This window comes from Cavia porcellus, unplaced genomic scaffold (genome assembly GCF_034190915.1).
Source record: "Cavia porcellus strain 051 isolate PalLab524CR breed Dunkin Hartley unplaced genomic scaffold, mCavPor4.1 scaffold_5, whole genome shotgun sequence".
Lineage (NCBI taxonomy): Eukaryota > Metazoa > Chordata > Mammalia > Rodentia > Caviidae > Cavia > Cavia porcellus.
Window position 1 is genome coordinate 5,499,173 of NW_026947488.1, and position 27,876 is coordinate 5,527,048.

General features: G+C 46.3%; 1 protein-coding gene across 6 annotated transcripts; it reads right to left on the reverse strand.

Annotated features, from left to right (window-relative positions):
- On the reverse strand, nucleotides 1-24,688 carry Stx16 (syntaxin 16). Of its 6 annotated transcripts, none has more exons than XR_001202691.3 (10): nucleotides 23,786-24,688; nucleotides 16,315-16,326; nucleotides 9,511-9,618; nucleotides 8,965-9,105; nucleotides 8,156-8,321; nucleotides 7,091-7,182; nucleotides 6,487-6,630; nucleotides 5,874-6,044; nucleotides 5,238-5,318; nucleotides 2,807-2,907 (listed from the first exon to the last, which is right to left on the reverse strand). XR_001202691.3 is itself a non-coding variant. In XM_003462044.5 (9 exons), the coding sequence occupies exons 1-9, from the start codon at nucleotides 23,915-23,917 to the stop codon at nucleotides 2,803-2,805; spliced, it is 930 nt and encodes a 309-aa protein (XP_003462092.1). In that variant the 5' UTR covers nucleotides 23,918-24,687; the 3' UTR covers nucleotides 1-2,802. The 6 variants fall into 6 exon arrangements, 4 of the variants coding, with proteins under 4 accessions (XP_003462092.1, XP_005000040.1, XP_005000042.1 ...); XR_001202690.3 differs by having other exon boundaries at nucleotides 5,874-6,047; XM_003462044.5 differs by lacking the exon at nucleotides 5,874-6,044 and having other exon boundaries at nucleotides 1-2,907; nucleotides 23,837-24,687.
- Between the last annotated feature and the right edge of the window lie 3,188 nt (nucleotides 24,689-27,876).

The following is a 27,876-nucleotide window of genomic DNA, read 5'->3' on the forward strand; positions in this document are numbered from 1 at the left end:
TGTTCTTTAATCTGCATGATTGCTTTATTGTACAAAAAGTTTCCAGTAACAGTAAATTAATTTTTAGAAAAGGACAAAAAAAAGTCATTTTGGGTAGAGCGCTTCACTAATTGCTTTATTTAAGCATACAAGAAAAAAGTCTTATCTGACCAATTAGGTTGAAGGGTTTTATTACCTTTAAGAAGCCATTAGCTAGGATAAAACACTGCAAGCACTTGTGTCAAAACAAATAAATAATGCTCTCTCAATTAGTGGAGAAAGCGGTTAAATTAAAGACACACACAGCTTCACAGGACATGGCCTAGCCAGCTTCCCCTCCCCAGAACAGAATGACAGACAGCAGTTTGCAGTTACAATCTCGGGGAAAGATCAGGAGCTTTGCAAAACGGACATTCACATTCTTGCTTTTCCTCCGGGCTCCACCCAACAGGAGCCAGCCAAGACACTTGGAAAGGGACGGGGCTGGGCAGGCCCAGGTGCCCAGAGTGAGCCCACCCAGGCAGGGCCTCTTCCTGGAGGGGAGGGTGCATCCCAGGCCAGCGGAGAGTCCAGCCTGGATGATTGTCACCTTCTCGGCCAGCAGGGACTAAGGGCATGACTCTGGGCAGCCAAGGATCCACCTCTTTCAGAGGAAAGAATTACCCTGAGGTACCAGGACATGATTATCAACTTTCCTGTACTTTCTCACATGCTCCTGATCTTCCCCCAAATACAGGCTCAGAAGAAAAATACAGTGATTTAAGGATCCAAACAAGTCAGGCATGGGCTCCAGGGCCAGCTCCAGGCTGGCCTGCACGGCTCCCATCCTGGGCACAGTCACTGCAGCGGACACCTAGCCGGGCCTGGCTGGCACTGTACCTGCTCCAGACTGAAGAGGGGGGTTCCCCATCCTCACACAAGACCCTCAAACCAGTCTCTGATCAGCTCCAATGTGCTACCCCATGGGTTGGGGGGGGGCAGCCCAAATTACCCTATTTGGGGAAATAAATATAAATAAGCAGTGGTCCTTTCTTAAAGGGCCAGTGTCCTTCAAGGGCATTTTCAAAAGCTTTTACCAATTATCCAGCATGGTCTGCATGGACTGTTTTCAGACAAGTCCCCTAACTGAACAGTGCCACTCCAGGGAGAGCTGGGCTAAGTGAATACACGCCCTTAGGCTAAGATCAGCCCAGTCGGACATGCAGGTCCTGGCCTTCTCAGGCGATCAGCTCTCCTGCCCGGACCACTGTCCACCAAGACTGCCAGGCAAAGCCCAGGTTCTCATTGGAAGGAGGCTGCCCGGAGGCCAACACAGGCTGGGAGACCTGGCCAGGGGCTTGATGTTAAGACTCAGTCTGTTTAGAGGACTTGAGTGAAAGTTCTGGAAGCCACTTCAAAAGCAGTTCTTGAAGAGGCCATTTATGTGACTGGCCTAAATAAAATGTAACACACTTAATGGGGTCATGCTCTTCTTAAATTTTTTAAGAGAAGCAGAAACAATGAAAAAGCCATCAAAAATTACACCAAAGCCACCAAAGTTATACTGGAATCAATTCAAACAGAGCAAATGAAACATGAGCACCTTCGGTTTTCAAAGCTACCATCACTTCCCACGCTGCAGCCCCAAGATTACACTCAAGCCCCGCAAGACTGTTACAGGGAGGCAAACGGCAGAGTCCTGCTTTGGCAATTCGATCCGTGCTGTGTAAGCAGAGGACTTTCCAGTCCAGATTGTCGCAACCCTCAGCAGAATGCCCGCCTCCCGGGCACTGTGAGGTGGGGACGGAAGAGGCAATAAATCAAGTCACAGGTGGAATATTTGACTTTGAAATGGAGTGATGTTTGGTTAATAATTGGAGATCCGCTAATCCTAAACGGGGTGACCCATGTTAAATGGCCCCTGTGGAAGTTCACAGTTCATTGAATGGAGTCCAGTTTGAACAGGTCATGACGTGGTTAGTGTGTAAGCAGCGGCCTGAGAAGCCGTGGCTGCGGACACCCTGAGACACGCCTGCTCAGCCTGGAGACTTTCGTGACACTGTTGAGCTTCCTCTTAATGTGAGGTTTGTTCAAATCGCCAACTTTTAAATTTAGATGGTTTTGCTTGGTAACCCCTTTTGGTATACAGTAGAAAATGCGGTGCAAAAATTTTAAATGAAGAATATTCTATTTACAATCAATTTAAACTTATGAAGCTGTTTTAACTGGCCCATCTATATGTGTTAATTAACATCAATGATGGTTTCTTATTTTTCACACTTTGTTACTCTGATCATTAACAGTGATGGAAAAGCTAAATTAAGTTAATGGGGAATGGATTATAAATTCTGAAAGGACTTAGTTTGTTTTCAACTGGAAAATATATAGAGAAAAATGAAGAGGCATTTTTGCCTCTACTCATAAATTTTTGGTACCAAATTGCTTCAAAACCAAATGGTTTAAAAAATGTTTTCCAAAAATTATTTTAAGAAGCTGCTCAGACATAACTGCTGAGAGAAGAGCAAACGCACGGCTAACATCGAGTGGCCTCCGCAGGGCCTGTGAACTTCGGCTCGTTTTCACTCTGAAAAATACAGACAGCATAGCTGATCCCAGAACCAATCTCCGTCCTGCAACAGCACCAAAGGTCCTTAAGACTTGACCACGATGGAAAACAAAACGAAGGCCCTTCCCCTGCCGGAGCAGACAGTGGAGAGGAATCTACGGAAAGCTTCGCTGCCACGGCCCAGAGAGCGCGGGCTGCGCCTCGGTGCGCAGCTGCAGGGGTGCGAGCTGAGCCCCGCACCGGGAAGTCCACGACGTGGCACAGCGAGCCCAAGGCCACTAGTGAGACTTCACGCCAACGAGGACAACAATGAGGACAACGATGATGACAAATAATATTAAAATCACAAGCATCTTCCGATTCTTCTTTTGGTACTGCTCTGCCTACAGAAAGAGGAGGAGAAAAGGCGGTCATTTCCCCAGAATCCCAACCCGGTCTCCCTGTTTCCCTGCGTCAGGCTCTGCTTGTTCTGCAGTCACTGGTGTATCGGGTGGGACCAGGCCACATCAGCAGCAACCCTCCCTCAGTGTGGACTCAGCGGCAAGGGCTCCGGGCCCTGGCGCTGCTTATCTCCCTGAACTCGGAGACACCAGTTCAGAACCCACTGCTAGGCCACGGGCTGCAGAGGTACTGTGGATCACGCGCCTTGGTCTACGAGGAACTGCTGCTCTCTGCTCCCACCTCCCTGGCTATGAGGCAGAGCCCTGCACACAGAAAGGCGCCAGCCCTGCCCAGCAAAGAGGCAGGTGCTGCATTTAGCATCACCAGGAATATGGAGCCTCTGGCCCCAGGAAGCCTACATGCTACCTCTCTGAACCTGATCAGAAACAAAAAGCCCACCCTTCAAAAGAGAAATGAGTCGGTGTACCCCACGGATCTGCTACAGACCAGCCCAGGGGCGTCCTCCCAGAGCGCACAAAGACAGCGTGGTGTCCCTGAAGCTCAGCCTGGGGCGAGGCCCCTGTCCTCTTCTCTAAATAACACACACCGCTAGTGTCGGCTGCTCCACCAGGTCTGGATGCAGAAGTGCCAACACGCCCTGGGCTGGAAAGGCATACACCCCTGAGCAGGAGAGCTGTGAGGGGGTCGAAGGCCCGGGGCGGGGCACACTCCACCCTTTGCAAACCCTGGCAAGGCATGTGGTGCAGGAGGAGACCTAGTAAGGACGTCAGTTGCTTCCATCTCACCTCCGTGGGCACCCCGCCCGCCTATCGGAGACTGAGCTCTCTCGGTGGGTCCATGGCCTGCCCAGAGGAGCCCCTGCTCTGAGAGGAGACGGCAGGAGGGGACAACCTCAAGAGTACAGCTAGGGAGGCAGCTCCCAAGGCTCAGGCATCCTCAGAGAAGCCGATGCCAGGAAGGCCAGCTGCACTGCTGCCACCGCCAGCGTGGGGCCAAGAGATGGAGCACACCTTCCTCCTGATAAACAGCCCGGCACCAGGGAAGCCACACTGGTAACATGCTTGGCAACCTCTCATGATGATTTATAAACTACAACTTAAAACAAAATTTCTACTTCCCACTAGATTTGTTCACTTTACAGAAAAGGCTTTCCCCTCTGTCTGTGTTATAATAGAAAACACGTTTCACTAGTTTTTATTTAAGAAGCTTCAAAACCCATGCATAATTCAGCAGTGTATCAAAACCTGGGTATTACAGAATGAGAAACTGAAGTTGGTTTTCACTTCTAATATACAGAGCTCCTAACCGCATTCATCTACATGCGTAACAAGCCTCTGCCTATCTAAGGTGACTTCTCCCTACTATGTGCTGCTCCACAGGCAGCAGCACCCCAAAGACAGGCCAGGGTTCCTGGCTAGACTCTGAAGAGTAGACACCACTGTCAGGGCAATCTCTGCTGTAAGAAGTGACTGGCTTCAGAAAAACAATAGCATCGTATGTCAGTGAATTGGAAAGGTGTTCACTGTTTGGCTAGAAATACCACTGAGCCTCAATGATACAAGGAAATAAACAGAATTTATTTTATCTGTGGAATATTATTATGTTCCTTTTAAACAAAATATGTGCCCAATTATACACTAGAATGCAGCAGCTCCTGCCTGCTTCTCATAACTGATGACGAGACTTCTAAGAGGCTTTCTACTGTTTTTCTTTAAAGAGAAAGAAATTAACAAGTAATATGAAAACGTCCTGAAATAGGCACCTCGTTAGCGAAGAATGAGAGCCCTCCGACTTCATTTCCACAAACTTCTCTTTTCTTAGGTAACATGCAAATATGCGGTGGTAATTAAAGGGAACATTAGATTTTTACGTCTCCAGAATGACTCTCTGCCAGCAATTCATCAGAAGTGCATTGCACCAAGCCCAGTCTGAATCAGCGGCAGCAAGCAGGCAGACTTCTCAACACAGACTTCAACAGATACCCAGTCAGCTGAGGGCCCCAAACAAGCAGTCTCAGAAAGGATGAGAAGGGAAAACTCCAGGCCTTCTAGGATTTACTGTCATGGAATGGGGCCTTCGGCAACACCTGCTCCCAGGGCAAAGGACCCATGCAAAGGTAAACTACGGTAAAAACACAACGACCCACACAGTCAGCTTCCAACGAAACAGTGTGGTATGTTTTACATGACCGCACTGATAGCCAACCGTAAACATGAACGCTTCAGAGTTATGCCAGAGGAGAATCCTCTTACGAATTCTTGAGATCTGATAATAGTTCCTAAAATTCTGCACCAGGGAAAGATGTTGTTACCTTGTGAAGCTGTTTCAAGCCATCTTCGGTTTTGATACAGGACTGTTCAACGTTATAGTCAATTCTATCAAGGACCGTGCCCTGAGGAATAAATGACAGTTACAGGTGACCAACAACTGCAGCGAGGAAAACTGAACTTCAAATATGAGACGTGCAAGTTACAGACGTCCCCTGCCGCAGGGTGGGTCTTACCTAAAGTGCCATAAAGGTATGCGCTGGGAACTCTGGGATGCGCCCCGAGCAGGGTGAGGTACTTGGTGGCAGAGTGCTAGATTAGTTGCAATAAAATCCAGCTCATGAGAGATACGGGACAAATTGAGGCTCCTTTTTCAGGTTTAACTATGGTAGGATGCACTGTGTCAGACTCACTGGGTGGTTCGGTGGACATAGGCTGTGCCAGCAAAAGGCCAGCTTTGATGTCCACTTGCTGCTTACATTTTGGAGTCAAGTCAGCAGAGCGTGCCAGCTAAGCTCAACCCCAAGGTAATCAGACCTGCAAACCAACTGTCGCGCCTGTGAGCCTGAGGGTGGTTCTCTGGGTCACAGCAAAGCGTGGAAAGCGCCCATTCACCATCCAAAATTAAAAACTGGGCCTCCAGGAGAATTTGTTAGAACCGCTTGACCTCTTGCTCTTACATGAAGAAGGGGCCACTGAGCTGCATGTGGTGGGACTCGCGTTGGAAACACGCTGGATCAGGAGAGACAGCGGTTCACAGGGCAACGCGGGAGTAATTAGGGTAACTGGATCTTGCGTGGCCTGAACACTCCATTCTGCAGTTGGTTTCTGGGGGATCAGGACCCAAATCCCTGCTGGCAAGATAATAAAATGCCCTAATCAGATTTTAACGGTGAACAACAATTTAATTCTACTTGAAAGCTAGTGGTTCCAATGGCCATTACACAATAACCTGCCAGAATTAGAAAGGAAATCTTATCTATTGCTAGAACCAGTGCTTGGGCAGAATCAAGCGGGGGTCTGCACTATGGTGCTCACATGAGTCTTGGGGCAGGGGCACAATATTAGAAGTTCTATTTCTTTCTGAGTTTATTAATATTTTTATAGAGAGCGACAGTAGCCTATATCACTTGTAATATAAATACACACATACACACATATATATGAGCACACATGTACACACACACACACACACACACACAAACACGGGTTCAAATGTTTTCCTGACAAATACAGAATCCAAGGATTCTGAGAAGATGCAGCTCCAACAGCTGGGATGGATAACCCACATACCTGCTCTACGATCATGGCTCCTAAGTCCCTAAAGATGTCATTCAGGTCGGAGATGGACTGTACAATCTGCCGGATCTCTCGCTCCCTCTCCTCCACCATCAGTGTATTCTGTTCCACCAACACCAGCTGGTCATCCGTGAGACCCTAGCGAAACAGCAATGCACAGGTCCCCTTCAGGAAACCTATGCTGTGTCACTTCAGATATAATTCAAAGAAAACGAACTTACGAAAAAATATAAGACACATGACAACAAATAGGCAAATTCCCCAGAGCACTGGGTTCTCTGGCACTGTGGCCACGGCAAGGGACACCAGGGAAGCTCAGCGTGCAGCCATGCAAGGACTCTGGGAGGCCTCGCGTCTCTCTGTGCTCTTCCCGAGAAAGCGGGAAATGCTGCTTTCCCGAAGGCTCTGGAAAGCAGGTCACAAGGTCTCCTGTGGCTTTGGAAAGGAAGAAACAGTGCGGCTGTTCTTCTGCCTGCTACAAAGATCACTTGATGGGCACTCAAGGCCAACAGTGCTGCTCCATTTGCACTGCACAGGGGTTAGAGACACAGAACGGGGTGCAAATGTACAGCAGCCATTTCTTAGCCCCTTCACGTACCCGATCGTACAGAGCATTACCGTCTCCATCATCCATTAGTGGTACTGATGTGTCAAAAAAATGCTGCGATCTTTCCTCTCGATTCTTCATGCCTATCACAGATAGGAATCCACTTTACTGGACTACGTAAACCATCCTGGTTACCGCTCCACCATGGAAAGGGGAACATCTAGAGTGAAGCTCAAGAGTCAAAGTGGCGACCTCCTTAGAGCTTTACAGAAGCCCGTCTCCAGGGGGCGCGGGTGGGGGGGATAGCACTGACACACACAACGCACGCAGGAGTTGGGGTTATTCGAGACAAAGCCACACTCCAATTGGCACAAGTCACTCGATGCCAACACAAAAATTACATGATCATTTGAGAATCTCTTAAGCGAAAACAAGTATTTACTGCTGTCACAAAACATGAATAATGACAACATCAGTGTTTCTCTCTGGTAGCATCTCTAGTAAAAGCTCCACATGAGCCTAATCAAATTCCAGAAGAAATAAAATTAAAATACAAATGCGTCCCTTGTCAGAATCAGGAAGATGGGGGGATAGATTAGGCGACTTCATTGATTACAATGCAATGAAGCAAACCCCTGAATACAGGGCAAGGAAGAGGCGCGGGTCACTGCTTCCAACCACCGGGAAGGAAGGCGGGCTCAGTGCGCAGGTGGCAAGGGCAGGGGTGGTCGTGAACTGTTCTCGGGAAATGTTCTCATGAAAGGCTTTGTTACTGTACTAGTATGTGGCTTTAAAGCTGCCGTAACTGTTTTTACCTATTTATGAGCAGTTCCTCAACCTCCACACCTAAGTTGGAGGTTGTTCTTAAAATGTGCTCAGCTGCTTTGCCAACTCTTGCTTAGAGCTGACTATTCTATGGCGCCCAGGGCTGTGCCTCCTCGAGGGGAGGCACTTCCTTTGCTATAAAGGTGTGAACATGCTCAGACGCTGAGGAGGAGAGGTACAGGACTCCATGGCGAGCCACAGAAAAGCAGCAAAGCAAACCACACCAGAAACCCCTCGAAAGCAGTTCTTCCCCACTCAGAAAGCCCTCCGATGAGACCGGCCAGCACTCACGTTTGAGGTAGCCGGACTGCGCGCGCCGGAAGCCGGTGGACAGCTCCTGCAGAGTCTGCGCCAAGGAAGCCACCACGTTCCGCAGCAGTCGCTCCTCCTGCTCGGAGCAGGCTCTCCGGGCTCTGCTGGGCAGGGCCTGCACCGCACGCTGACACCTGTGGAACAGCTGCGAGGCCAGGAGCGCTCAGCGCCGGCTGCGGTGAGGAAGCCACCAGGGCCTCTCCACCCAGCAGGAAGTGGTGGTGGCCTGTTTGTCCAGCTCCCATAGAGAAAAGTGAGCAAATAAAAGTTGTCCGAGCCTTCCGTCCCCACACATGGCGATCCGCTGCGCTTTGGCCCCTGTTTGTGCACAGCCTGCTGTGTCCCCTGCCTGCCACATCCCGCTAGTCCACCCGCTACCTGATTTATACAAATAAGAACATAAAACACTAAAAGCTGGGACACCAGTCACACCACCAGCCAACAGGACACTTTCTTTCCAATTATGACAACTGTATTTTAGTATAACTTTTTTTATTCACTAGAAGTTATGTTTTTAAATCAAATGATTGAATTCAGCAGTATTTTGAGTTTAATTTTTCCTTAATCAACCCACAGTAGCATCTACCAACAAACCAACTATTAAAAAACAGGCCCCTCCTTCCCAAGACACCACACGCATAGGCTGGCACACTGGGTGGACCTCGAGGCACCCAGAAGCTCCTCTGAGAACTTCCGGCGGGGAAGGGAAACTAGGAAGCTGTGGGCCAGCGGCTTCAGAATGACAGCACTGGTGGGCTCCGGGGGCCCAGGACCGCTTGCGTCCTCACCTGTGTGATCTCCTGGGTGGTTATCTCAATGGCATGCTCCTCCTCGCTGCTGTCGTCCAGGGTGGGTCTGTTTAAATGCTTGTCATGAAGGCTGGCCAATTCTCTCATCTTCTGCTTAATCCGGCCAACATCATACTGTATCTACACAAGTGAAGTCACCAGAACTGTGCTGATGCTTTGGCAGGTATCTGCCTGCCTCACAGACAGTTAGCTACACTCAGAACACAGAGCTGGGTCTGCAGGGAACCTGCTGCTTACTAATTTGATTTACAAGCAAATTTTAATTTAAATTATCAGAAAAATGTGTAAAAATCTACTGTTCTTTGTTGCACAACTTAATTTCTATGATTTAGGTAGGTACTACCAATGTTAAAACTACTGCCAAAATCATTAACATACATGAAATCTTTCTTATATAAAATGTGTAAACCCAAAGGTTAGGTATTTCTAGTGCTGTACCCTCTAGACAAATGAGCTTATATTGCATTAAAATATGTTGGCATTATTACACAAAAAACAAAATTGTGAAACAAACATTCAACTTACTTCATCCACTCCCTCCACCCACTTGGGAGGGGCCCGTTTTGTCACGCCAATAGCTGCTTCTGGGTCTAAACTAATGCCCGACACCAGTGCCATACGGTCATCGGCAAGCTACAGGAAGACAAAGGAACATTGCAAGAGTTACTCGGACTGGGTAGAAAAAGATCCTCTTACGCCCTTTTAACTGGTATACAGAACGCAAGGGTCACACCACTGGGCTCCGAACCGGTTTGCTATCTCTCCATGCACCAATCCTTAACTTCCTTGGATGTGCTTGCGAACCTGAATCTGACTGCATCTGCCTAGAGATGGAATGAAAAAGTCAACAGAAAGGGCCGGGGGTTCAGCTCAGCGGCAGTCCTGAGTTCGATCCCCAGTACCAAAAAACAAAAAAAAAAAAGTCAACAAAAGATGCTCAAAGGAAAGAGCTTGTGGGACCAGCACTGCGACAGCAGACGTGGCCCCCAGCAGATGAGGCGATGAGACACAGGTGAACAGCACGGGCTACCCATGGGCCTCATGCAAACTGTCTGACAGTAGCAGGTTTATTCGCCTGCACTTGCTAGTGTTAGAAATAATGCCGATCACTACCTCGCCCGTCATCGTAACTCCGAGTTAACCCGTGAAAGAGCCGCCTGCACCAGGGGCAAAGTCCCTTCCCAGGCGAGGGCCAGCCTCACAATCCCATGGTAGCCCACGCCACTGGCAATATTTTCCTTACTTGACACGATCCTCAAGCTCTTGCTTTTGAAATCCCGTGCCTTAGCAAGAGTTCAGAACAGGCGGTAAACCACAGGCTTACTAACTTTCTTTTCCCCGCCGGGAGGCAATGAACGAGCCGACAACACCTTGAGATGCCCAGCAGGAACGCAGAGTGTTTTTTTTCTTTTTTTCCTTTTCCTTTCTTTCCTTTTTCAGGACTGGAAATTCAACCTAGGGCCTTAGCATGGATCTACAACCCCAGCCCTTGTCTTTGTTATATTTGAGCTTTGAGACAGGGTCTTGCCAACTTTCTAAGTTGCCCAGGCTGCCCTTGAACTTGAGATCCTCCTGTCTCAGCCTCCAAGTGCTAGAGTTCAGGAGTAAGTCACCAAGCCTGGTGGCAGAGCTCAAAAATTTTAAGTGATAGTTTCCAGAGACCCAAATGATAATCACAATATAATAGTAAACAGTCTATGGAAAAAAGTCCCTTATAGATAATACTTTGTAAATGTTCTATAAAACTGGGGGAGGAATTTTAATTGTTTTTCTTCTTCCCTGCAATTACATACATTTTTAAATTAATTTGGTAAATAATAAATAATAAAGGAACAGGCAAAGTTTTAAAACCCACAGATGAAGGGGGAAAAATACCACATAAGGGAAAATTTAGATTTCAAAAACTCTTCAAGCAATCAGCCCTAAACCCTGGACACAGGGTTCCTAGGAAAACGCCTAAGGGCAAGGTGATGCCCACCCAAACCCTCCTCCGCCCGCCGTGCCCCGCCATACCTCCATCTGCTCTCAGCATCTTGGGTGCCCGGGGCACTCAGGGGGGGCACCTCAGACACGACCACTGCCCTGAGCACCCAGGAGCTAGGATTAAGGCCATCAGGGTCCACTACCGAGGCCAGTGGGCCACTCAGGCCCAGGGTCGCCTCTGCTTTAGTTGACAAGTTGCCAAAACCTGCACCACTTGCAGCCTGCACTCTGAGGTGGGACCTCTCACTCTCTACCTTTTGTTTTTAAGTAAGACCCTACTAACAAGAATTTTAAATTATTTTTACTATTTTAATCCTCACAAAAGTAGGTAAGCTAGGAAATACTATTCCACTGTAAAAATACACAAACTGAAACCCAGAGAAAGTCAAATAGCTTGCCCAAGGCCACTAAGCTCAGGTGACAGCTTAAAACCTGAGTCAACGGATTCCAGACACCCCTTCCACCCTGCAGCTGCCAGTTACTCTGGGAGGCCCGTGAAATGTAACTGCAATTTGCTAGGAAAATGAATCAAGACAAACCATCATATCAGAACAACAACAAAACCCAGTACTCTGATTAATTCCCCACCAACTGCACAGGGATGTAGCTAGGCCCCAAATGAGCACGCAAACGCCAATAAACCAGGCCTTCAGCAGGGCCACCTGCAGAGCAGGTGGACGGGGAGGGCGGGGGCTGCTGCGCCAACTGGAGGCCGCACTCTTCACCCAAAGCCACGAGGCACCCAATGCTGCCGGGCACGCCAACATGGCAGAGGAGGACCTGTGTGGCCAGCGGCCAGGGCAGGGCCTGCTGGACCCAGTCGCTGCTGTACTACAGCAGAACTTGGACTTGTAACTCCAGCTATTTCTACCAAGCAAAACTTAGAAAGTGCCCAGGTAAACCTCTGGATGAATCATAGAATTTCCACAATGCCAGTCTGTTATCTAATCCACCATACCCTGTGATTATGCCATATTGCAGGAGAATAATGACTTGTTTGATTTACAGTGACTTTATTTCTAAGTTCGAGAACAAAATAAGCTGTACTTTTTGCTATTTACAAAAACACATGAAACAAAGATATATAAAAGATGCAATTCTATCTAAATTTACCTACACTGTGACTAGTATTATTTTATCTAAAACAAATAAATTAGAAACCATCTATGAATAGCCAACTGAAGTGGCTTCAGCTCCTGCAAACAGTGCTTTATTTTATACCAGAAATGTGCTCCCTGATATTAGCTATAAATCTAAATTGGGGAGAAAGCACTCTTCTCTGGCCCTAAGGAGGCTGCAAACCAGAAGACCTCTAGGGTCTCTGCAGACCAGCTGGCTGCCAGCTTTCCACACTCAGCCTGGGGCTTTGCCGCTGGGAAAGGCCGGCTGCCTCTTCAGCACTGCGAGCTCTGAGCAGCAGATCATCTGTCCCCTTTGTGATAGGATCTACAGTCATAGCTCATCATGCTGGAAGTGCTGCTCTACTGAGGAGAAATGTCATTTCTCTTATTGGTAGCGATTTATAATGTGTAGCACAGTATGTATTATTAAAAAAGAGGATGACATGTTTTGGGAAGGAAAACAATTGAAAATAAATGTCAACTATCGGAAATGGAAACAAATATGAACATAAAAATACATTTTAAGTGCAAAATAATCACCCTTTCAACTTCCAAAACCTCACTTTCCTACTTAAAAACATGTTTTCTTATTTGGTGAGGATCTAGCATACATATCAATTTTCAAGTTGCCATCCTATTCCACACAGACCTTTAAAAATTGCCAGATTTATCATTTTCTTCCCTAATGTCAACTCAAAAATATATTGGTTATTAAACCTTTTCTTAAACAAACATACTTTTGAAGGTAAAAAATCTTTCTGTATCTTTTAAATAAGAAAAAGTTCTGAAAGCTAGCCTTAGGAGGATTAAAAATTGAAGATCAGTGTCCTTGATTTATGGTGTGGAGTCCCCCACAAATGGAGGGGCAGGGAGGAGCTACTAACCCGGAGTCCCTTCCTGTGGGGCATGCAGGAAACTGCTGCGGAATCTCAGAACGGCACGCTCTGAAGGCTTTTGGTGCTGGTCTCCCTAAATTAGCTCTGGCCCTGGACTCACTCAGATGTGGACCTCTGTCCCTTTGAAGAGCACCAGATAGAATGGACAAGATCGTGTGCTATGGAAGAGGCATTTTTGCCAATCTGCCTGCTTCCAATAAATGACTTTCCTGCTCTTACAGACCGTCAACCTTGCTTTACATGTAGGTTGAGTCAGGGTGCGGTAAGACTAAGAAAACATCAGAGTCTCTGTAGAAACCAGAAAAGGCAGAAACGCTTCCTCCCCACGGACAGCGCTGCACTGGACTGGGGATAACGCTGGACATCCCGCAACGAACACTGAAGAAGTCCAACCTAGTGACTCTCGCTTCTGTGAGGCACGTGCATGATGAAGTCAGAGGACACACAGCAGCCAGCACATAGAAGGCTCATACCCCTTCCCTAAATTGAGGGGCTTGGGACACCTCAGGTTCCTGGAGCAGTGAAGCAACGGCCAAGGGGAGGCTGGCACTATGCTTTTTAAAAACGGTGGTCGTTTAAGATGCTTACCATTTCTGATTCAGAAATTATTCAAAATATCTTTGAACTATGCAAAAAAATACCAAATGAAAAACTTGAGAATCTTAGCACTCACCGTGACCTCAGCACCCTGACATCACTGTTGCTAGTCTCACCGATACATCGAGTCAACAGTAACCTGTGCCCTATGCATGTCTACTCGTTTCAGGCTCAGGGATAACCCTCCCGAAGCCGGCTGGACTTGACCCTTTCAGGCTCTGGGAAAACCCTTCCGAAGCTGGTCGCTCCTCACTTCATAAGCACGGACTACGGGGCTCTCTGAGGTCTCACAACACGATCCGTGGGTTGGACCCAGATGCCTACCACATCACCTGGGCCACCCCCAAGCCGTGCAGTTTTAGAGCCTAACAAACCCTGTTTTTTCTTTTTTTAAAAAAAGTTTTTATTTTGAATTTTAAGAACTAACCCTTGAGCATTTGTCACAAGAGAGTCGCCCCCTCGCCAGGGGACACCTTACTCTGTTCAGCATCTCCAGGAGACAGCAACGGGGTGGCTGCCAGCCTGGATGGCCTGCAGGGAGCAGAAGCCATGAGACAGGGATTCTGGGAGGCCTAAATAATGGGTACTTTCCACTCTCAGAGGCACCCCAGTAAAGCCCTGCATTGCCCCAGCGATGCCAGCTGCAGTGCCGTTCCCACCACATCCCCAGCTACCAGGGTACTCTGGGCATGTCACAGTAACAAGTGCACAACTACAGTAACCGAGTGCATCAACAGTAAGTGGATGGGCAGGATGAATGAACGAAGAAACTAACATGACACGTCTAATTCAGGAAGCTACACTCTGCAGGACAACATCCCTAAGAACAGAGAAAAAGGGCCAAGTGACACGTGTGAGGGGGTGAGGTGGCCGTGGGCGGCCACATGAAGAGACTGGACAAGCAGGCCAAGTCGCCACACGGGCATTCCCACCAGTGTGCAGCAAAGGGGGTGTCCCCGGCTCTCTCATCACAGAGCAGAAGACCCCCCTTCTCAGAGAGTACATGTAAGAAAAGCAACCAGCCTGCTGGCCTATACGGTGCAGTTCAGATGGTTCCAGAACTTTCCATCTGAAGCAGTGGGAAAGACCAGAAACAGCCCCACACTGATCCTCACTGGGCCCTTACTCCGACTTCTGCGCGCTCTCCACCACTACCCGCCTCGCCTCTTCCCCCGGTCCCAGTGTTCCCTCCTCCCTCATCCTATACTGCCTTGCGGGGAGGGGTCCTAACTTCTACATCTGTAAAATGCTTGGTAAACTCTATGCTCACATCAGTGTTAAAGCTGCCTGTGTTCTGCATTTAACAATCGATGCATATCCACCAAACCCTGGAGGCTCAACTTCACTGTGCGTGAGTGATGTGAACTCACACGTCCAGGCCCGGTGCCTGGGCCTGGTGCGGGCACGAGGCTCCTAGATGGGGTCAGGTGTTCCCAAGCAGGTCTGACTGCCACTGCTCAGGGAGCTGCTGCCTAAGGTCGGGTTTCTAACAACAAAAGTAATCAGTGCATGTGGTTGGAAATATGTTTTCACCCTAAGAAAAGGTTTGCAACAGAAAGGAAGTTCTCTAAGTATCTTAGACTTTTCTTGAGGAGTATTCACTGTTACTTTTTCTTGTGTATCTTTTGAGAATTTTTTAAAGCACACACAGGGTATTACTTTTCTTAAAGGTGAGGCAGGAATCACATTACCCACACATTTTGCATTCGGCCACCCTCCCACTTGGCCATGTGTCTAGGAGCTCCTGTGACGCGGCCTTCGTAGGCCTTCAGGCTTCACTCCCGTGCGGGGGCCAGACCCTGTGTTATCTGACTGTTTGTGACAGGACCTCGCTATGGAGTTGAGGCTGGTCTTGAATTCATGGGTAACCAGGCTGGCCTCCCACTTGCAGTGATCCTCCTACCTCAGCCCCTGCTGGGATGCCAGGTATGCACCACCATGCCAGCTATGTAATTTATTTACTGGTTAGTGGTGCTTAGCCTATTGCTACTACTAACTAGTTTAGGTTTTCTTACAGGTGGAACCATTTTGCTAGCTAGGACCCGGAGGGGTTGAAGGCACCGATCCTGATCCTGCCTTATTGCACAAACTGATAAATTAACACAAGCCAACCTTCCCTTTAAACAATTTTTCCCCTCAGGAAAAACAATGTTGTCCCTTCACTGCTAAGGACAACAGACACACAAAGAAGACAACCGCAGTCTCCTCAGATGTCCTCTGCCCTTTCAGTCGAGCTGCTGAGATGAAGCGCAGCGGTACACACGTCTCCACCAGGCTGGGACACGAGGACACGTGCTGCCAGGCAGGGCCGGCTGGCGCTCCACAGCGATCAGCTCTGGAGGCGCAGGTGCGGGCAGGTGCCCCCTCTTCGCCCCAGGCCCGAGGCTCCTCTCTGCAACCAGGCAGCCTCGGCAGCAGCCCCCCAGGCAGGCTTGTCCGCCGTCGCCTGCATGGAAACGCTGGCCCTTGACTGCAGCCGAAGCTGAGCCATCTCCCAAGAGTAGTAAATAATGCTCTTAACCCTCTCTAAATTACCAACTCACATGGTGTGAAAATCCACAAAACATGTTCTAAGTACTAAATTGTTAAACACATTATAAAATAATCAAAACAAACGCTAGAACAGGTACAAGCTCTGTTACCGTTTTATATATGTGACCAGAGGCTGCAGGGAAACAGGTATTTTATAAACAACAATCACCTAACATATAAAAATAGTCAAATCACAGTACCTCGTCTAGCTCCTGTGGATGTGTAGTACCGTCAGGCCGGTCCAGGCGGGGCGAGCAGGAAGGACAGCATGGGCAGACAGACAGACAGACAAGGCACCATCAGGTGAGCAAACAGGTGTCAAGAGTCTTAAATTGACTAAAAATAAAGCTCCACTGTCCAAGACATTTAAAAATGTCCCCTCCCACTTTCCCTTTCTTAAGAAAAAAAAAGCTACATCAATGTATACTTTTTAATGACTGTGGTTATTTTAGTAAATGAGGAAGGAAACAAGCAATAAATAGTTGTAAAAATTAAAACACACTGGAAACAAATACACTTGTTTGCTTTCACTCAAGTACACTGCTAATCTGTTTCATAAATATCAAATACAACATACAACACATAACATTTTAAATTTCCTTCGGAAGGGAACAAATGTAATGCGACTATGTCAAAGCAAATGCATATTTAAACATGTGAGTCGGTGCGCAAATGCAGCACAATTACAAAATGAACAACCCGCAGAATTGCCTATGGCTGCACTGAGACAGCCTCTGAGTGATCACGCATGTAAGGGCTCTCTCTACAAATTAAATCCCGCAGACTGGCTTTATCGGTGCAAGTGCTGAAAACCAGCTTCCCGGAGAGACACGGGTGGGAAAATCAAAGAAAAACTCTTACCACTGGCTTGGCCTGTAATACTATTAGTCTAAAAGGCAAAACAGCTTTTATAAAGCTATTATAAAAACAAGCAAACAAGACAACAAACAGTAAGGACAGAGGAGGGAAAATAGGCCCCCAAGGGTTAAGTTTCAACAGAAAACTAAAGAATAATTTTTTTGGATCAAGGTGGAACTCTATCTTCTGGACAGTTACTAACGATAAGATAATCTAAATTAGAACTGGTTTTTTTTTTTTTTTACAGTATTGATCATGAAAATAATTAGGGGTGAATTTCAATAGTCAACTTTTTTTTTTTTTTAATGTTTAGCCATAAATTTAGAGCATCAAAAACATCCACTTGCTTACTTAAAAATTAGTGCAAAGGAAGCTGGTCTATCAGGGCCAAAATACTATTATCCAATGACAGCAATAAAATCTAATCAAACACCACTCCGTGTACTACTTCAATTAGATGAGATTATAGAGGGCTGAGGACCCTCCACACTCCTCCACCGCCCAGGCAGAATGGCCTGTGCACGCACACGCACTGCCACGGCTGCACTGCTGGGAGGGACTGACAGACAAGACAGCGTCGATGGCTGATCTCATTATGTTTTACTGTGCGCAGGAAAAATGTTTGTATTTTCTAAGAGCTTGATGTTTCCAGAAAGAGAGCATGGACATCTTTTATCAAAAAAAAAAAAAAAGAAAAGAAAAGAAGAGAAAAGAAAAGAAAAGAAAAGAAAAGAAAAGAAAAGAAAAGAAAAAACCCAAGGCAAAGCCCCTTCGGGCAGCCACAGCCTCTTCCATTCTATAGAGGGCCATGGCATTTAATCTTCCAACAAACCATCACGCAAACCATGGTCCAAACCTCTGCTATGCCTGAGCGTGTGCTGCTGGACGGTTAGCCAAGCACACGCATCCTGATCTTCTGATTTCTGCAGTTACCAGATGACAATTGGAATCATGAGAGTCGAGGGCTAGAAGCAACTCTTTTCTTACACACAGGAAAACTAAGCTTCAAAATACATCCACGCGTGCCCTGAAGTCACAAAGCTTGTTAACAGTTAACATGGGACAGTCCCAGGTGCCCAGGCCTCTCTCCACCCCACCCTGCATCTCTCTAATTTTATTAACAATTTGGAGAATTACTTGTGACAGGCAGCTCCCATACTGTATCGGGAATTAAATTCAGGCCATCTTTCCAAAGAACCCCCCGACCCCATTTGGCTGCTCAAAAACAGAAAGCTTTCAAAACTCGTCTTGCCCCCAAATTACTAGTAAATTTAGTCAAGATGTGAATTAAAATATTCAGAGTTACCATCAGAAAAGACCAAAATACAGGGGAATGAAAACACATTACTACACATCACCACCTTCTAAATCTTTAGAATGTTTAAATCTAGGTTTTTGACCTGCCAATGGCAAGAAATCAAGCAAATATTGAAAACTCCAAGTAGCATGTGGAATTTATAGTCTAAAGAACTTTCTACTTAAAACTGAAAAATAAGTGGAAACCCATCTGTGTTTATTCAGGAAGTCTGGAAAAGTTGAGCAAAATGAGTTGGAAATACAGGTCTATGCTATAGTGGTATTTACTTTATTTCCGTTACTGCCAAAATAAAAGTTTGCTTCACTTTTAACCAACAAAGTATCCTTATTCTCAAGTAAGTCTCACTGCTCAAATGGAATCTTTAAAAGCAGAAAAGCAAATAGATCTAAAGAGAAATATACAATGATTTCATACTTGGAGTCTAAAGACAGAGAACTGATTTTCCAGCACACTTGGCCCGGACCTAAAACCTGAAAATCTTTGATGTGCAATTTAAACTGACTGCAGAAGGCTGTACATGGGGATAAAGATGCTACTCTATTGCTAGAAAAATAAAATGCATTTAAATATTAAGTTCTTCCATTTTCCAGGATCTACAACCCCAGTCCTGGAAAACAGGAGCAAGCTGAAGTGCTGGGTTCACAGGGGCAGTGCTCCAGCCCCAGGCCCTGCTCTCCAGGCGCATGGTGCTGACTGGGTCTCTAACTGCCCGACAGCTCGGTTTCTCTAACTGTACCACGGGCACCCACCTGTGAGAATGACACGAGGTCTTCCATGAAAGCACTCAAATGCCAGGCATACAGCAAGTGCTCAATAAATCTTAAGTAATGATGTTGTCAAGCGTGAAGAAGGATCTCAGGTTTCTTATCATCACAGTTAATCCGGAATTTTCTCTTTTCTTTTTTTTCTTCTCATAAAGCACAGGTTTTATTAAAAATAATGTGCTAGTCTCAAACTAATCTAAGACCAATTAATTCTAGCTTCTATTTATAGATTATGCATTATTTTGGAAAGGGTATAGATTAGGCAGTAAACATTAACAAAGCATCTCCAGCCCCTGCATGAGGCTCATTCCAGATTTAAAAAAAAAAAAATCCATACAGCATGTCAGCTTCTACCATTCACTCATGTAAAACTTTACACTTAAAAAAAAAAAGCTGATTATTTAACTTCATAAAGCCATTTCAGGTTCTTGAAGCCAAACTGCCTGTAAATACTTGATCAAGAAACTGCTTTAACAGGGACACTTACTTGGCTGGTGATAGATGTCAAAGTTACTCTTGCCCAGCACTGGGGCTACTCTTAGGACTTTTGCCAGTAACCTTGGGCTGACAGCCACGGTACTGTGGTTGACTAAGGTTTTCTCCTCCTCAAAATTAAAGCTAAGGCCGTGTGCTTTGGTCATAAGGAAGACTGTATTAAGACAGAGTCTGAAAAAACATTATCAAATTGATAGGGCCACTAAAAATCACCTAACTCAAACTCAATTTACAAACCAGCCGAAAGATGTCTAAAAAGATGAAGTCCACGGCCGATCGGGACACATCGTCAATTCCCAGACTCACTGTCTAATGTATTTTCCTTTATTTCATGCTGCCCTGAGGCATAAACCTGCCGGGCACCAAAACTGAGGCCAAAACAGAATTGTTTGAAAATTTGAGAACTGCCAAAATGCATTTTTCTTAGAGACTAAAACCAAAACCGGGTCTGTTTTTAACAATTAATTTTACTAATATGAACAGGATAAAAAAAAGAAAAAAAGAAAAAAACAAGTAAATAGAATTTTGTTTAGTTCTAGGTATTGAATTTTTAAAAATACACAGGAAAAACTAAACACCATTCATAGGAGAGAAACTTAAACATGCGCCTGAGCCACGATTTCTAAGGGTGGAAAAAAATTGCAGGAATAAGGTGGCAGGGGCAGGGGGCAGGAGGGAGAGGCTTCCTGTGCCGCAGTCCTTGGCAGAGGACAGAACAGAGTGAGGACCACCGCGTGGGATAGGGGGAACATGGAGGGAATGTGAGGCTTTTCACAAACGGGACCTGGGTCCCGCTGACCGGGACTGTTTGTTTTGCTGCTGCACCTCTTCTGTAAATTATTATTGGTGACAAATTGGGTTTTGACCGAATGCTGCCTAAACTTGGAAGCACATATAGGTTACCTGCAATAATCCCTATCACCAAAAATGATCCAGCTTTTTCTTCAAACTAGTATTCAAAAAAAAATTAGTGTAAAATTTTTAATGAACTTTAAGTGTGCATTATTGCGAGGTGTGTGATATATACATACATCCCACTCTGTAATCAATTCCTGCATCCTTTTCAAGGATGTGAAATTCACAGCTACATTTTTTAAAAAATCTACTATCATAGGTGATTTATTTTTAATTGTTCATAAGAAAACAAATACTCCAAAATCAACTTCTACAGTTTTCTGGTTAGGAATTTATAATGTTTAAAAATTAAGTTAAGCCCAGGTTTAGTTACTTCCTTTTTAAATTATCAGGTAATACATGTATTTGTAAATTGTCTCTTTTTAATAGTTGTACTTTACTATGTCAAATGTGTTTGTTATGTTTATATTTACAATTTTGCAAACACACAGAAATGTATGTAAAATGGCAAAATACCTTCCCACATATTCATCACTAGACTTAACAATTATTAACATTTAGCCTTATTTGCTTCCTCTACTTTTGAGGGACATTAAGCATTTAACAGAAGTAATAGCAATCTTGACATTTCACTACTAAACATTTCTGTAGTCATCACTGATGAAATTAACAAATTTATTTATAATCTAAATAATAATTTCTTAATAATACCTAATATATTCAAATTTTACAGATATAGTTTTAATTTGCTACGTGGTTTTACCAAGTCAGAAATGAAGTTTTTGAAATTTGTATGAGCTAAATATGCAATGAGAAACATGAGTTTCTCAACAGTTTTTAAAAATTATGTTTGACATTTCTTTTTATCCTAAATATTTGTAATACTTCATTAACTTTGAGAAAAACTGAAAAAAATTGTAATCTCTCCTTATGTGACCACCTTGTCATACTTGGTTCTCGGTGTGTGAACGTTCAGGAGCAGCTCCGGTTAAATCACTTATAAAAAAAGTAATGCTTTGCTTTTAAACACTTCAGAGATTTAGGGCATGTCGTGTGTATTTTAATGTAAACATTTAAAATATATAAATGTGTGCTTTTTAAAAAAATTCTAACTCAGGCAAACTATTTTTGTTAGAATGCACAATCTATTTTTCAGACGGTCTAAACTACACAGATATTTCAAATGACCGACTGCTTTTAATGCTAGGAGAACGATCTTAAATGCTCATATTGATAAAAGCATGTGATATTTTCAATGGTATGAAATAAAACCATTTTAAACATTCTAATTTATAAATGTATTTTTAGTTGAATTTTAGTTGAATTAGTAAAAATTTACTTGCAAGAAATTATCTGAGTTAGCTAAATACATCTGTACATTTCCAGACATACTATTTTTCCTGTGTAGTTTATGCATTTCTAATTATTATTTAGTTTATAAATTTTTAAAAAATTGTCTAACTTAGAAAACCATTTTTAAAAGCAATTTGACTTAGAGATGTACTTTTAAAAAGCTACCCGTGTCGGACAACACATGATTTTTAAACTGTCTGAATAGCAGTTAAAAAATTTTTTTTCTCATGTTACCCAAAGCCTCAAGGTGTGTTGAACCTCATATGATTAAAATTTTTAAAATAAACATGTTTTCAATCAATTCACATTGAGACCCTAAAAGCATTAATGTGTGTTTTACATTTTTCTCCCCACAAGGTAGCATAAAACCATGTTTAATGAACATGGGATTCTTTTTATTTAACATAACTAAAGATCTATTGGAAAATATTATTCATTCAGTTTCCGTTCTATTGAAAAATATTATTCACTCAGTTCCATTCTAGCTCTTGCCTTATTTCGGGGTACTTCTGAATCAGCACTAGAATTTGCCATTTCCCCTCCTAATAGATACCTTTACACTCACTTCCCTATGGTGTCATTTCTTTCAGTTTATAAATATAAAACAAACAAAAAAACCCCTTCCAATTTTTATGTAAATAAAAATGCAAACACACGCGTCCTTGCTTTCTATGCTCTTTGACCAAAGGCTGCATGCTTTCATTCCTAAAGCTGCTCACACGGCTTAAAAAATCGCTTTTCTATGAGTATATGGTCAAAGATATTTCCCACTGTGACTTATGAAAAGGAAAAATGATCTTAGTAGACATGTCAATAATCATGACCCATCACATAATTTTTCTATTTAGCATTTCAATACATGATAATGAAAAAAATAAAAAGCAATACATTTCCTAAGTGGTGAATTAGTATGGGATTTCAAAAACTGTATATTTTCCAGCATAATCCCCAAGGATTAGGTTTTGGGATGACAATTTCCTCATGCTCAGTGCTGTTTCCATTGAAATCCACCCTGTCTACAGCAGGCAGCCCCCTTGCAAGAGCCTCCTAACTTCACTGCTCAGTTAAGGATGTGACAGAACTAATAATCACCATCTTGTTCAGACCACCCGGTCTTGCCCTCTTATTTAACCCACCAGTAAACTGAGACTCAGAAAGGGAAGGCAGCCCTCACTGCAAACAAACCCCAAACAGTAATCTTTCCAGGACCTTGTTTACAAAAAACAACTAACAAAAACTCTACCGGCTAAGTGGAGGGTCTGGTTAATACAAAAATAATAAATAAATACATAAACAGCTATTTGGGAGGGTTAATTTTCACATACACATCATTTTTTTTTTTTCCAGAAAGTTCGAAGGCAGGGGAAAGATTAATTTCCTGTCTGGGAAATGGAAAACGAAGAGCCTAGCACCTTACAGTTGCAGACATAAGCCCCCAGGAAAAACAGCGAAGCCATTACTCATAGAGAATACGGCCACACAGAGGACTGTGAGCCCATTCAGAAAAGAAGTGGGGCGCAGGGTGGAAAAACACACAGGTACACACACACAAACACCACCACAACTCCGTCCTCTTTGCTGGAGGGGGAGGGAGCCGTTCACTTGCAAGGATTTGCTTCACAGATCCTGCAACTTGGCAATCAGAGCCAAAGTGAGGCTCACTACGGGGCGGGAGGGAGAGCTCAAAACAAAACAAAACAAATAGGCATTAGAAAAGCTCGACGCTTCCAAGTCATGGTGTTAAAACGTATGTAAATTGGAAGCGGCCGGTCGTGCAATGACGCCGGCGGATGGGGAGGGCTGCGGAAGTGAGAGCGAGCGAGACACAAGTGGAAACGGGCCTAATGTTTTTTCTCCCCGTCGAGGATCCTAGACGGCTCTTGGCTCTAACCCAAAAACCTTGCATTTCCGCATTAGTCTTAGGATTTTCATCGTCTTTTTTAAACAGAGAGACAGACAGAGACAGACAGACAGGCACAGCCGCAGTGCACACGGTGCGTGTGTCGGAGAGGCCGCCAGGAGACTCACCGCAGCAATGCTACGTGAATGCAGAGGGCTGGAGGTGATGTGACTACTCACTTGCTCGGCTAACAGCTGCCGGTTTTGGATGGAATTATTCCGCAACAACAAGAAAGCGTCGGTTAAACGCCTGGTGGCCATGTCTCACCCTTTGTGACCCCCTCAGGGTCCCCCCACCCACGGGTAGTCCGATTTATTCACTTTCTTTCTCTTGGTCTGGCCCAGCTGGCCCACCCTTTCACAGATGCCTCTCTTGACAAGATCCCAGGCCTCAAGCCAAGAGACGCAGCTTTGCACTCCACCAAACGCAAAGACCCCTCCCCAAATAACCACCTAGGCTTTCCAATTGTCTGACTCCCCCTACCCAGGCCCTGAATTCGATCTCTAAGCACTTGAATCCCCCCAATCCTTGCTTGGCAAACTAACGTCCCAGAGACCCCTCCCCAATCCAACTTTCGATCTACAAGCGTCTAACTCGCCAATCCCACTCCGATATGGGAGGGTCTGAAGCCCCCTGCCCGTCTTAGTCCATGAGCTGCCCTAAAGGTCTTTGCTTCTACCCCTAACGTGGCTTTTGAGCTTCTAAGCCCTGTCCTGGTTCTGGGATCTGACTCATTCACTATTCCCAACAGGGAACTGATCTAGTTTCTGGTCGAAAACCCTGAACCGGGCCGGGCCCTGAACAGACTAGAGGCTGCAGCTCCCTCTGTAGCGAAACGAGTCTGGACTTGCTAAGTCTCAGCTCGAGACTTTCTTTCCTTGGTGGCCTGGTCCTTCACTGCCAGCAGACTGCCAGCCTCAAGGAGGTCAACAGGGCCTGCCTCCCCGGCCTCCTCACTCCTCTTCTCCGGCTCCCTCCATGCCCGGATCTGATGGCAGCCCAGCCCCGGGCCGTTTCCGTACTGTGGTCCTGGGTTCTGGCGTTCCCCCTAGCCCTCTTCCTGTCCGTCCCTCGCGGGTGCCCCCCTGCGACGTGCTTAGGGCTTGCTCCCAACGTTCCGGGTGTGGGAGCTCCTGCCCCTTTGCCCCAGGAGCGGGAGTGCCCCGCCCCGTCCTGGGGTTGTTCTTGGGGCTCCCCTCTTCCCTTTCTCTAAGTGGATTTGGGCGCTGGAGCAAGCGCTTGGGCGAGGTTGCAAGTCTGGAGTGTGGCCCTTAGCCTGAAAAACGTGCTTTCAGGGGCCTCGCACCAGAAAGTAGAGTGCAAGTTGTGAAGCAAGGCAGGTTGTGCGCCTGCAGAGCCGCGCTCGGTGGTGGTGGCGGCGGCGGTGACGCGACGCGGGGGCGGGCGGCGGGCGGACGGCGGGCGGGCTGCGAGCGCCTCTGCAGGCCGAGCACGCTCCACTGCAGGCGGCTGCCCGCTTTTTATTTTTTTAACTAAAAAAAAAAAAAAAAAGATGAACCAAAAAACAAACGTCGGGGAAAGCAGCAGGAAAGCAAAGGGGAAAAGGCAAAAAAAAAAAAAAAAAAAAAAAAAAAAATGCAGCGCGCACTGGGCCCCGAGGGCCGCGGGGGTCCCCACCCCTCCGCCGCTCTCTGTAGGGGGCACTGCAGGGTCGCGGATCTCAAGTGGGACACTTCCCGGGACACTGACGCCCACTCCCCAGATAAACCCTGCGTGGTGCCCGCGCCCCGCGAGCTGGGCCCTGACCGCCCGTCGGTCCCCTCCGGAGAGCCCTCGGCCGGGCCAGGGCGACTGGGCGGGGACCCCACGGACCCCCAACCCGAGGGACGACAGGCGGAGACCCGGCAGCGCAGACTCCGGCCTCGGGCGCACTCGGGGGCTTCTCGGGGCTCCCCGCGGGCGTGCAGAGTGGGGCGCGCACCCCGGCCCCCTAGTGCCCGTGCCAAAGGCGCGGGAGCCCCAAGGTGTAACTCCTCTATGGGCCGTTGTTCCGTGAGCTATGCTTGCGCCTAGAAATGAGTGTGAAAATACCTTCGAGGCAAATGACACAGTGCATGAACAGAAAAAGTCTCAAACCGGGCTGGATGCGTGGAGGCGAGACCTGGAGGGCCGGCGTGGATGGGCCCCCGCACCCGGCCCAGCCCGCAGCTCCTTCAGACGACCACCAAAGCCGGAGGGTGGCCTTCACGCGCAGAAGGAGCCGGCGGGCATTCTGGGGTGGGCATCCCGGGATGGGCACCCCGGGGTGGGCACCCGGGGAAATATTCAGGGACCTCGAGGGGGAGAATTCAGTCCTAACACCCTGCTGATCCCCTCCCCACCAGCTGTGACCCTAGTCACGTGGCCATGTCCCCTCCTCTTCGGGGAACCGGTCTTGGTAAATAACTACTGAGCTGGTTTTCTGCACAAACATCAAATCATGAGATTAAAGCCATGGTCCGCATTCTGCTTCATTCTCTGGAGTGCTCACCCCCCTTGCAGAGCAGGGCCTTGTTTACTTCTGGCTAGAACGTGGTCTTCCTCCTACGCAGTGCTGTGTTTAGTCATCTTTGTACCTACTGCCATCTCATCTGGCTCTGGATAAATGTCTTTTAAATATGTGCACAAATGAATTAGACCCGAGATTTAATCCCCAAACCGTTTTACCTCCCTCCAGTGACTCAGCCTTTTTAGCCTTTATCTGTTAAGAGAGAAAGAACATATATATAATATGTATCAATCCTTTCAATGTGTACCCCGTGTACCTCTCTGGGGTTATGGTGAAAATCAAGTGACATAAGTGACAGCACCTTGTACACTGTCAGGGGCTGAACAAATATTATCTAGGATGGTTGTTCATTCATCCCCTCCATGCAGGAAGCTTAACAAAGTAATTCCTGGTATTGTGTTTCAGCAAATGGTGATCACTCTTCCTGGTCAGTCTTAAATATTTATTGTGGAATCATCTCCTTGTTCTTACATTTTAGAAATCAATCAGGTTTCTGTTTCTTTCAGAGAAAAGAACAGGTTTTGCACACATAAATAATGACAGAAATATCTTTGTGTTCCCAGAACAGCCACCTTAAGCAACCCAAGAGCACCAAAGCAAGGAGATGGTGACGAACTCTGGAGAGAGGGATGGCACCCCAAGAGCAGTTCTGCTAGTCCACCGAAGTCCAGCGTGGGCTCGTGTGTGTGTGTGTGTGTGTGTGTGTGTGTGTGTGTGTGTGTGTGTGAAGATGTTAGGTGGAAAGAGGGCACCCTTGGGAGGCGTACCCACTGTCTGCGGTCATGTCCATGTGCACCCTGACCCATGCCGGAAGGGAGCTGGAGGACATAAATCATTATATTCGAATGTTCCTCGGCTGTTTTATTTTCCTGTCAAGTGGCTTAAGCTTGATTAAAAAAAAAAAAATCTCTCATGGCCAAGTATGTGTTTCCTTAGAATTGAAATCTAGGTTGATGGTTTTAGATTTTAAAAGCTTTCATTGTGAGTCACTCTTGGCCTGGGATGAGATCCTGTAATACTCCCCAAGCTCACACAGCCTTGGTGTCCTGTTTCTTGGGCCTTGTAACCACTTTCTAACATTTTGCCAATGGATCCAAGAAGTCAGTTTTGGGGCAAAATGTTTCACGGTCTGGTTGTCACCCCTAATCAATGGGAAGGGAACCATAAACATGGACTTTGTCCAGGAAAGCCAGAGGACAAGGGCAAGGGAAGGTTTTCAAGTGCTACCAGGCTAGTGGCTAGGTCAAAGACAGGCGGCGGTGGAGCCTTTGGCAAAGGTGGTTTTTAAATGAGATAGGTCTAGTGAGGCCCTCACATGGCCTCGGCCATGGTGAGCTCCCTAGTGGGCAGTAAAATTTATGACAGCAGCATCTGGCTGTTGGAAAGCTCACTCAAGCTCTGCTCCTCCTGGAAGGCGCCAGAAAGGAGTGCATGGCTGTGGGAACTCAACACTGTCCCAGCACATTGTGGAGATTCTTGTTCAGTGGCTCGGGAATCCAGATGTGCCTGCAGCATGCTGCCATGTGGAAGAGGAGCTCAGACAATCCCCAATGGACACCTTTTAACTTTGGCCTTTCAAGTGCACATAGAAAGACATAAGGTCATTCTTTCATCAAGACGAGCTGCAAAAGCCTAAAGAAATGTCTCATTTGCACAGATCTGACCAAACAGGCAGATTCAGGAAGCATGAGCTTTGTATCCTGTTTACTC

Coding starts and splice junctions, on each gene's coding strand:
- Stx16 (XM_004999983.4), bottom strand. CDS start 23,917: ATGGCCACCAGGCGTTTAACCGACGCTTTCTTGTTGTTGCGGAATAAT. Junction 9,106..9,510: donor GGGTGGAGGGAGTGGATGAA/GTAAGTTGAATG, acceptor TCACTTGTGTAG/ATACAGTATGATGTTGGCCG. Junction 8,322..8,964: donor CCACCCAGGAGATCACACAG/GTGAGGACGCAA, acceptor CTGGCCTCGCAG/CTGTTCCACAGGTGTCAGCG.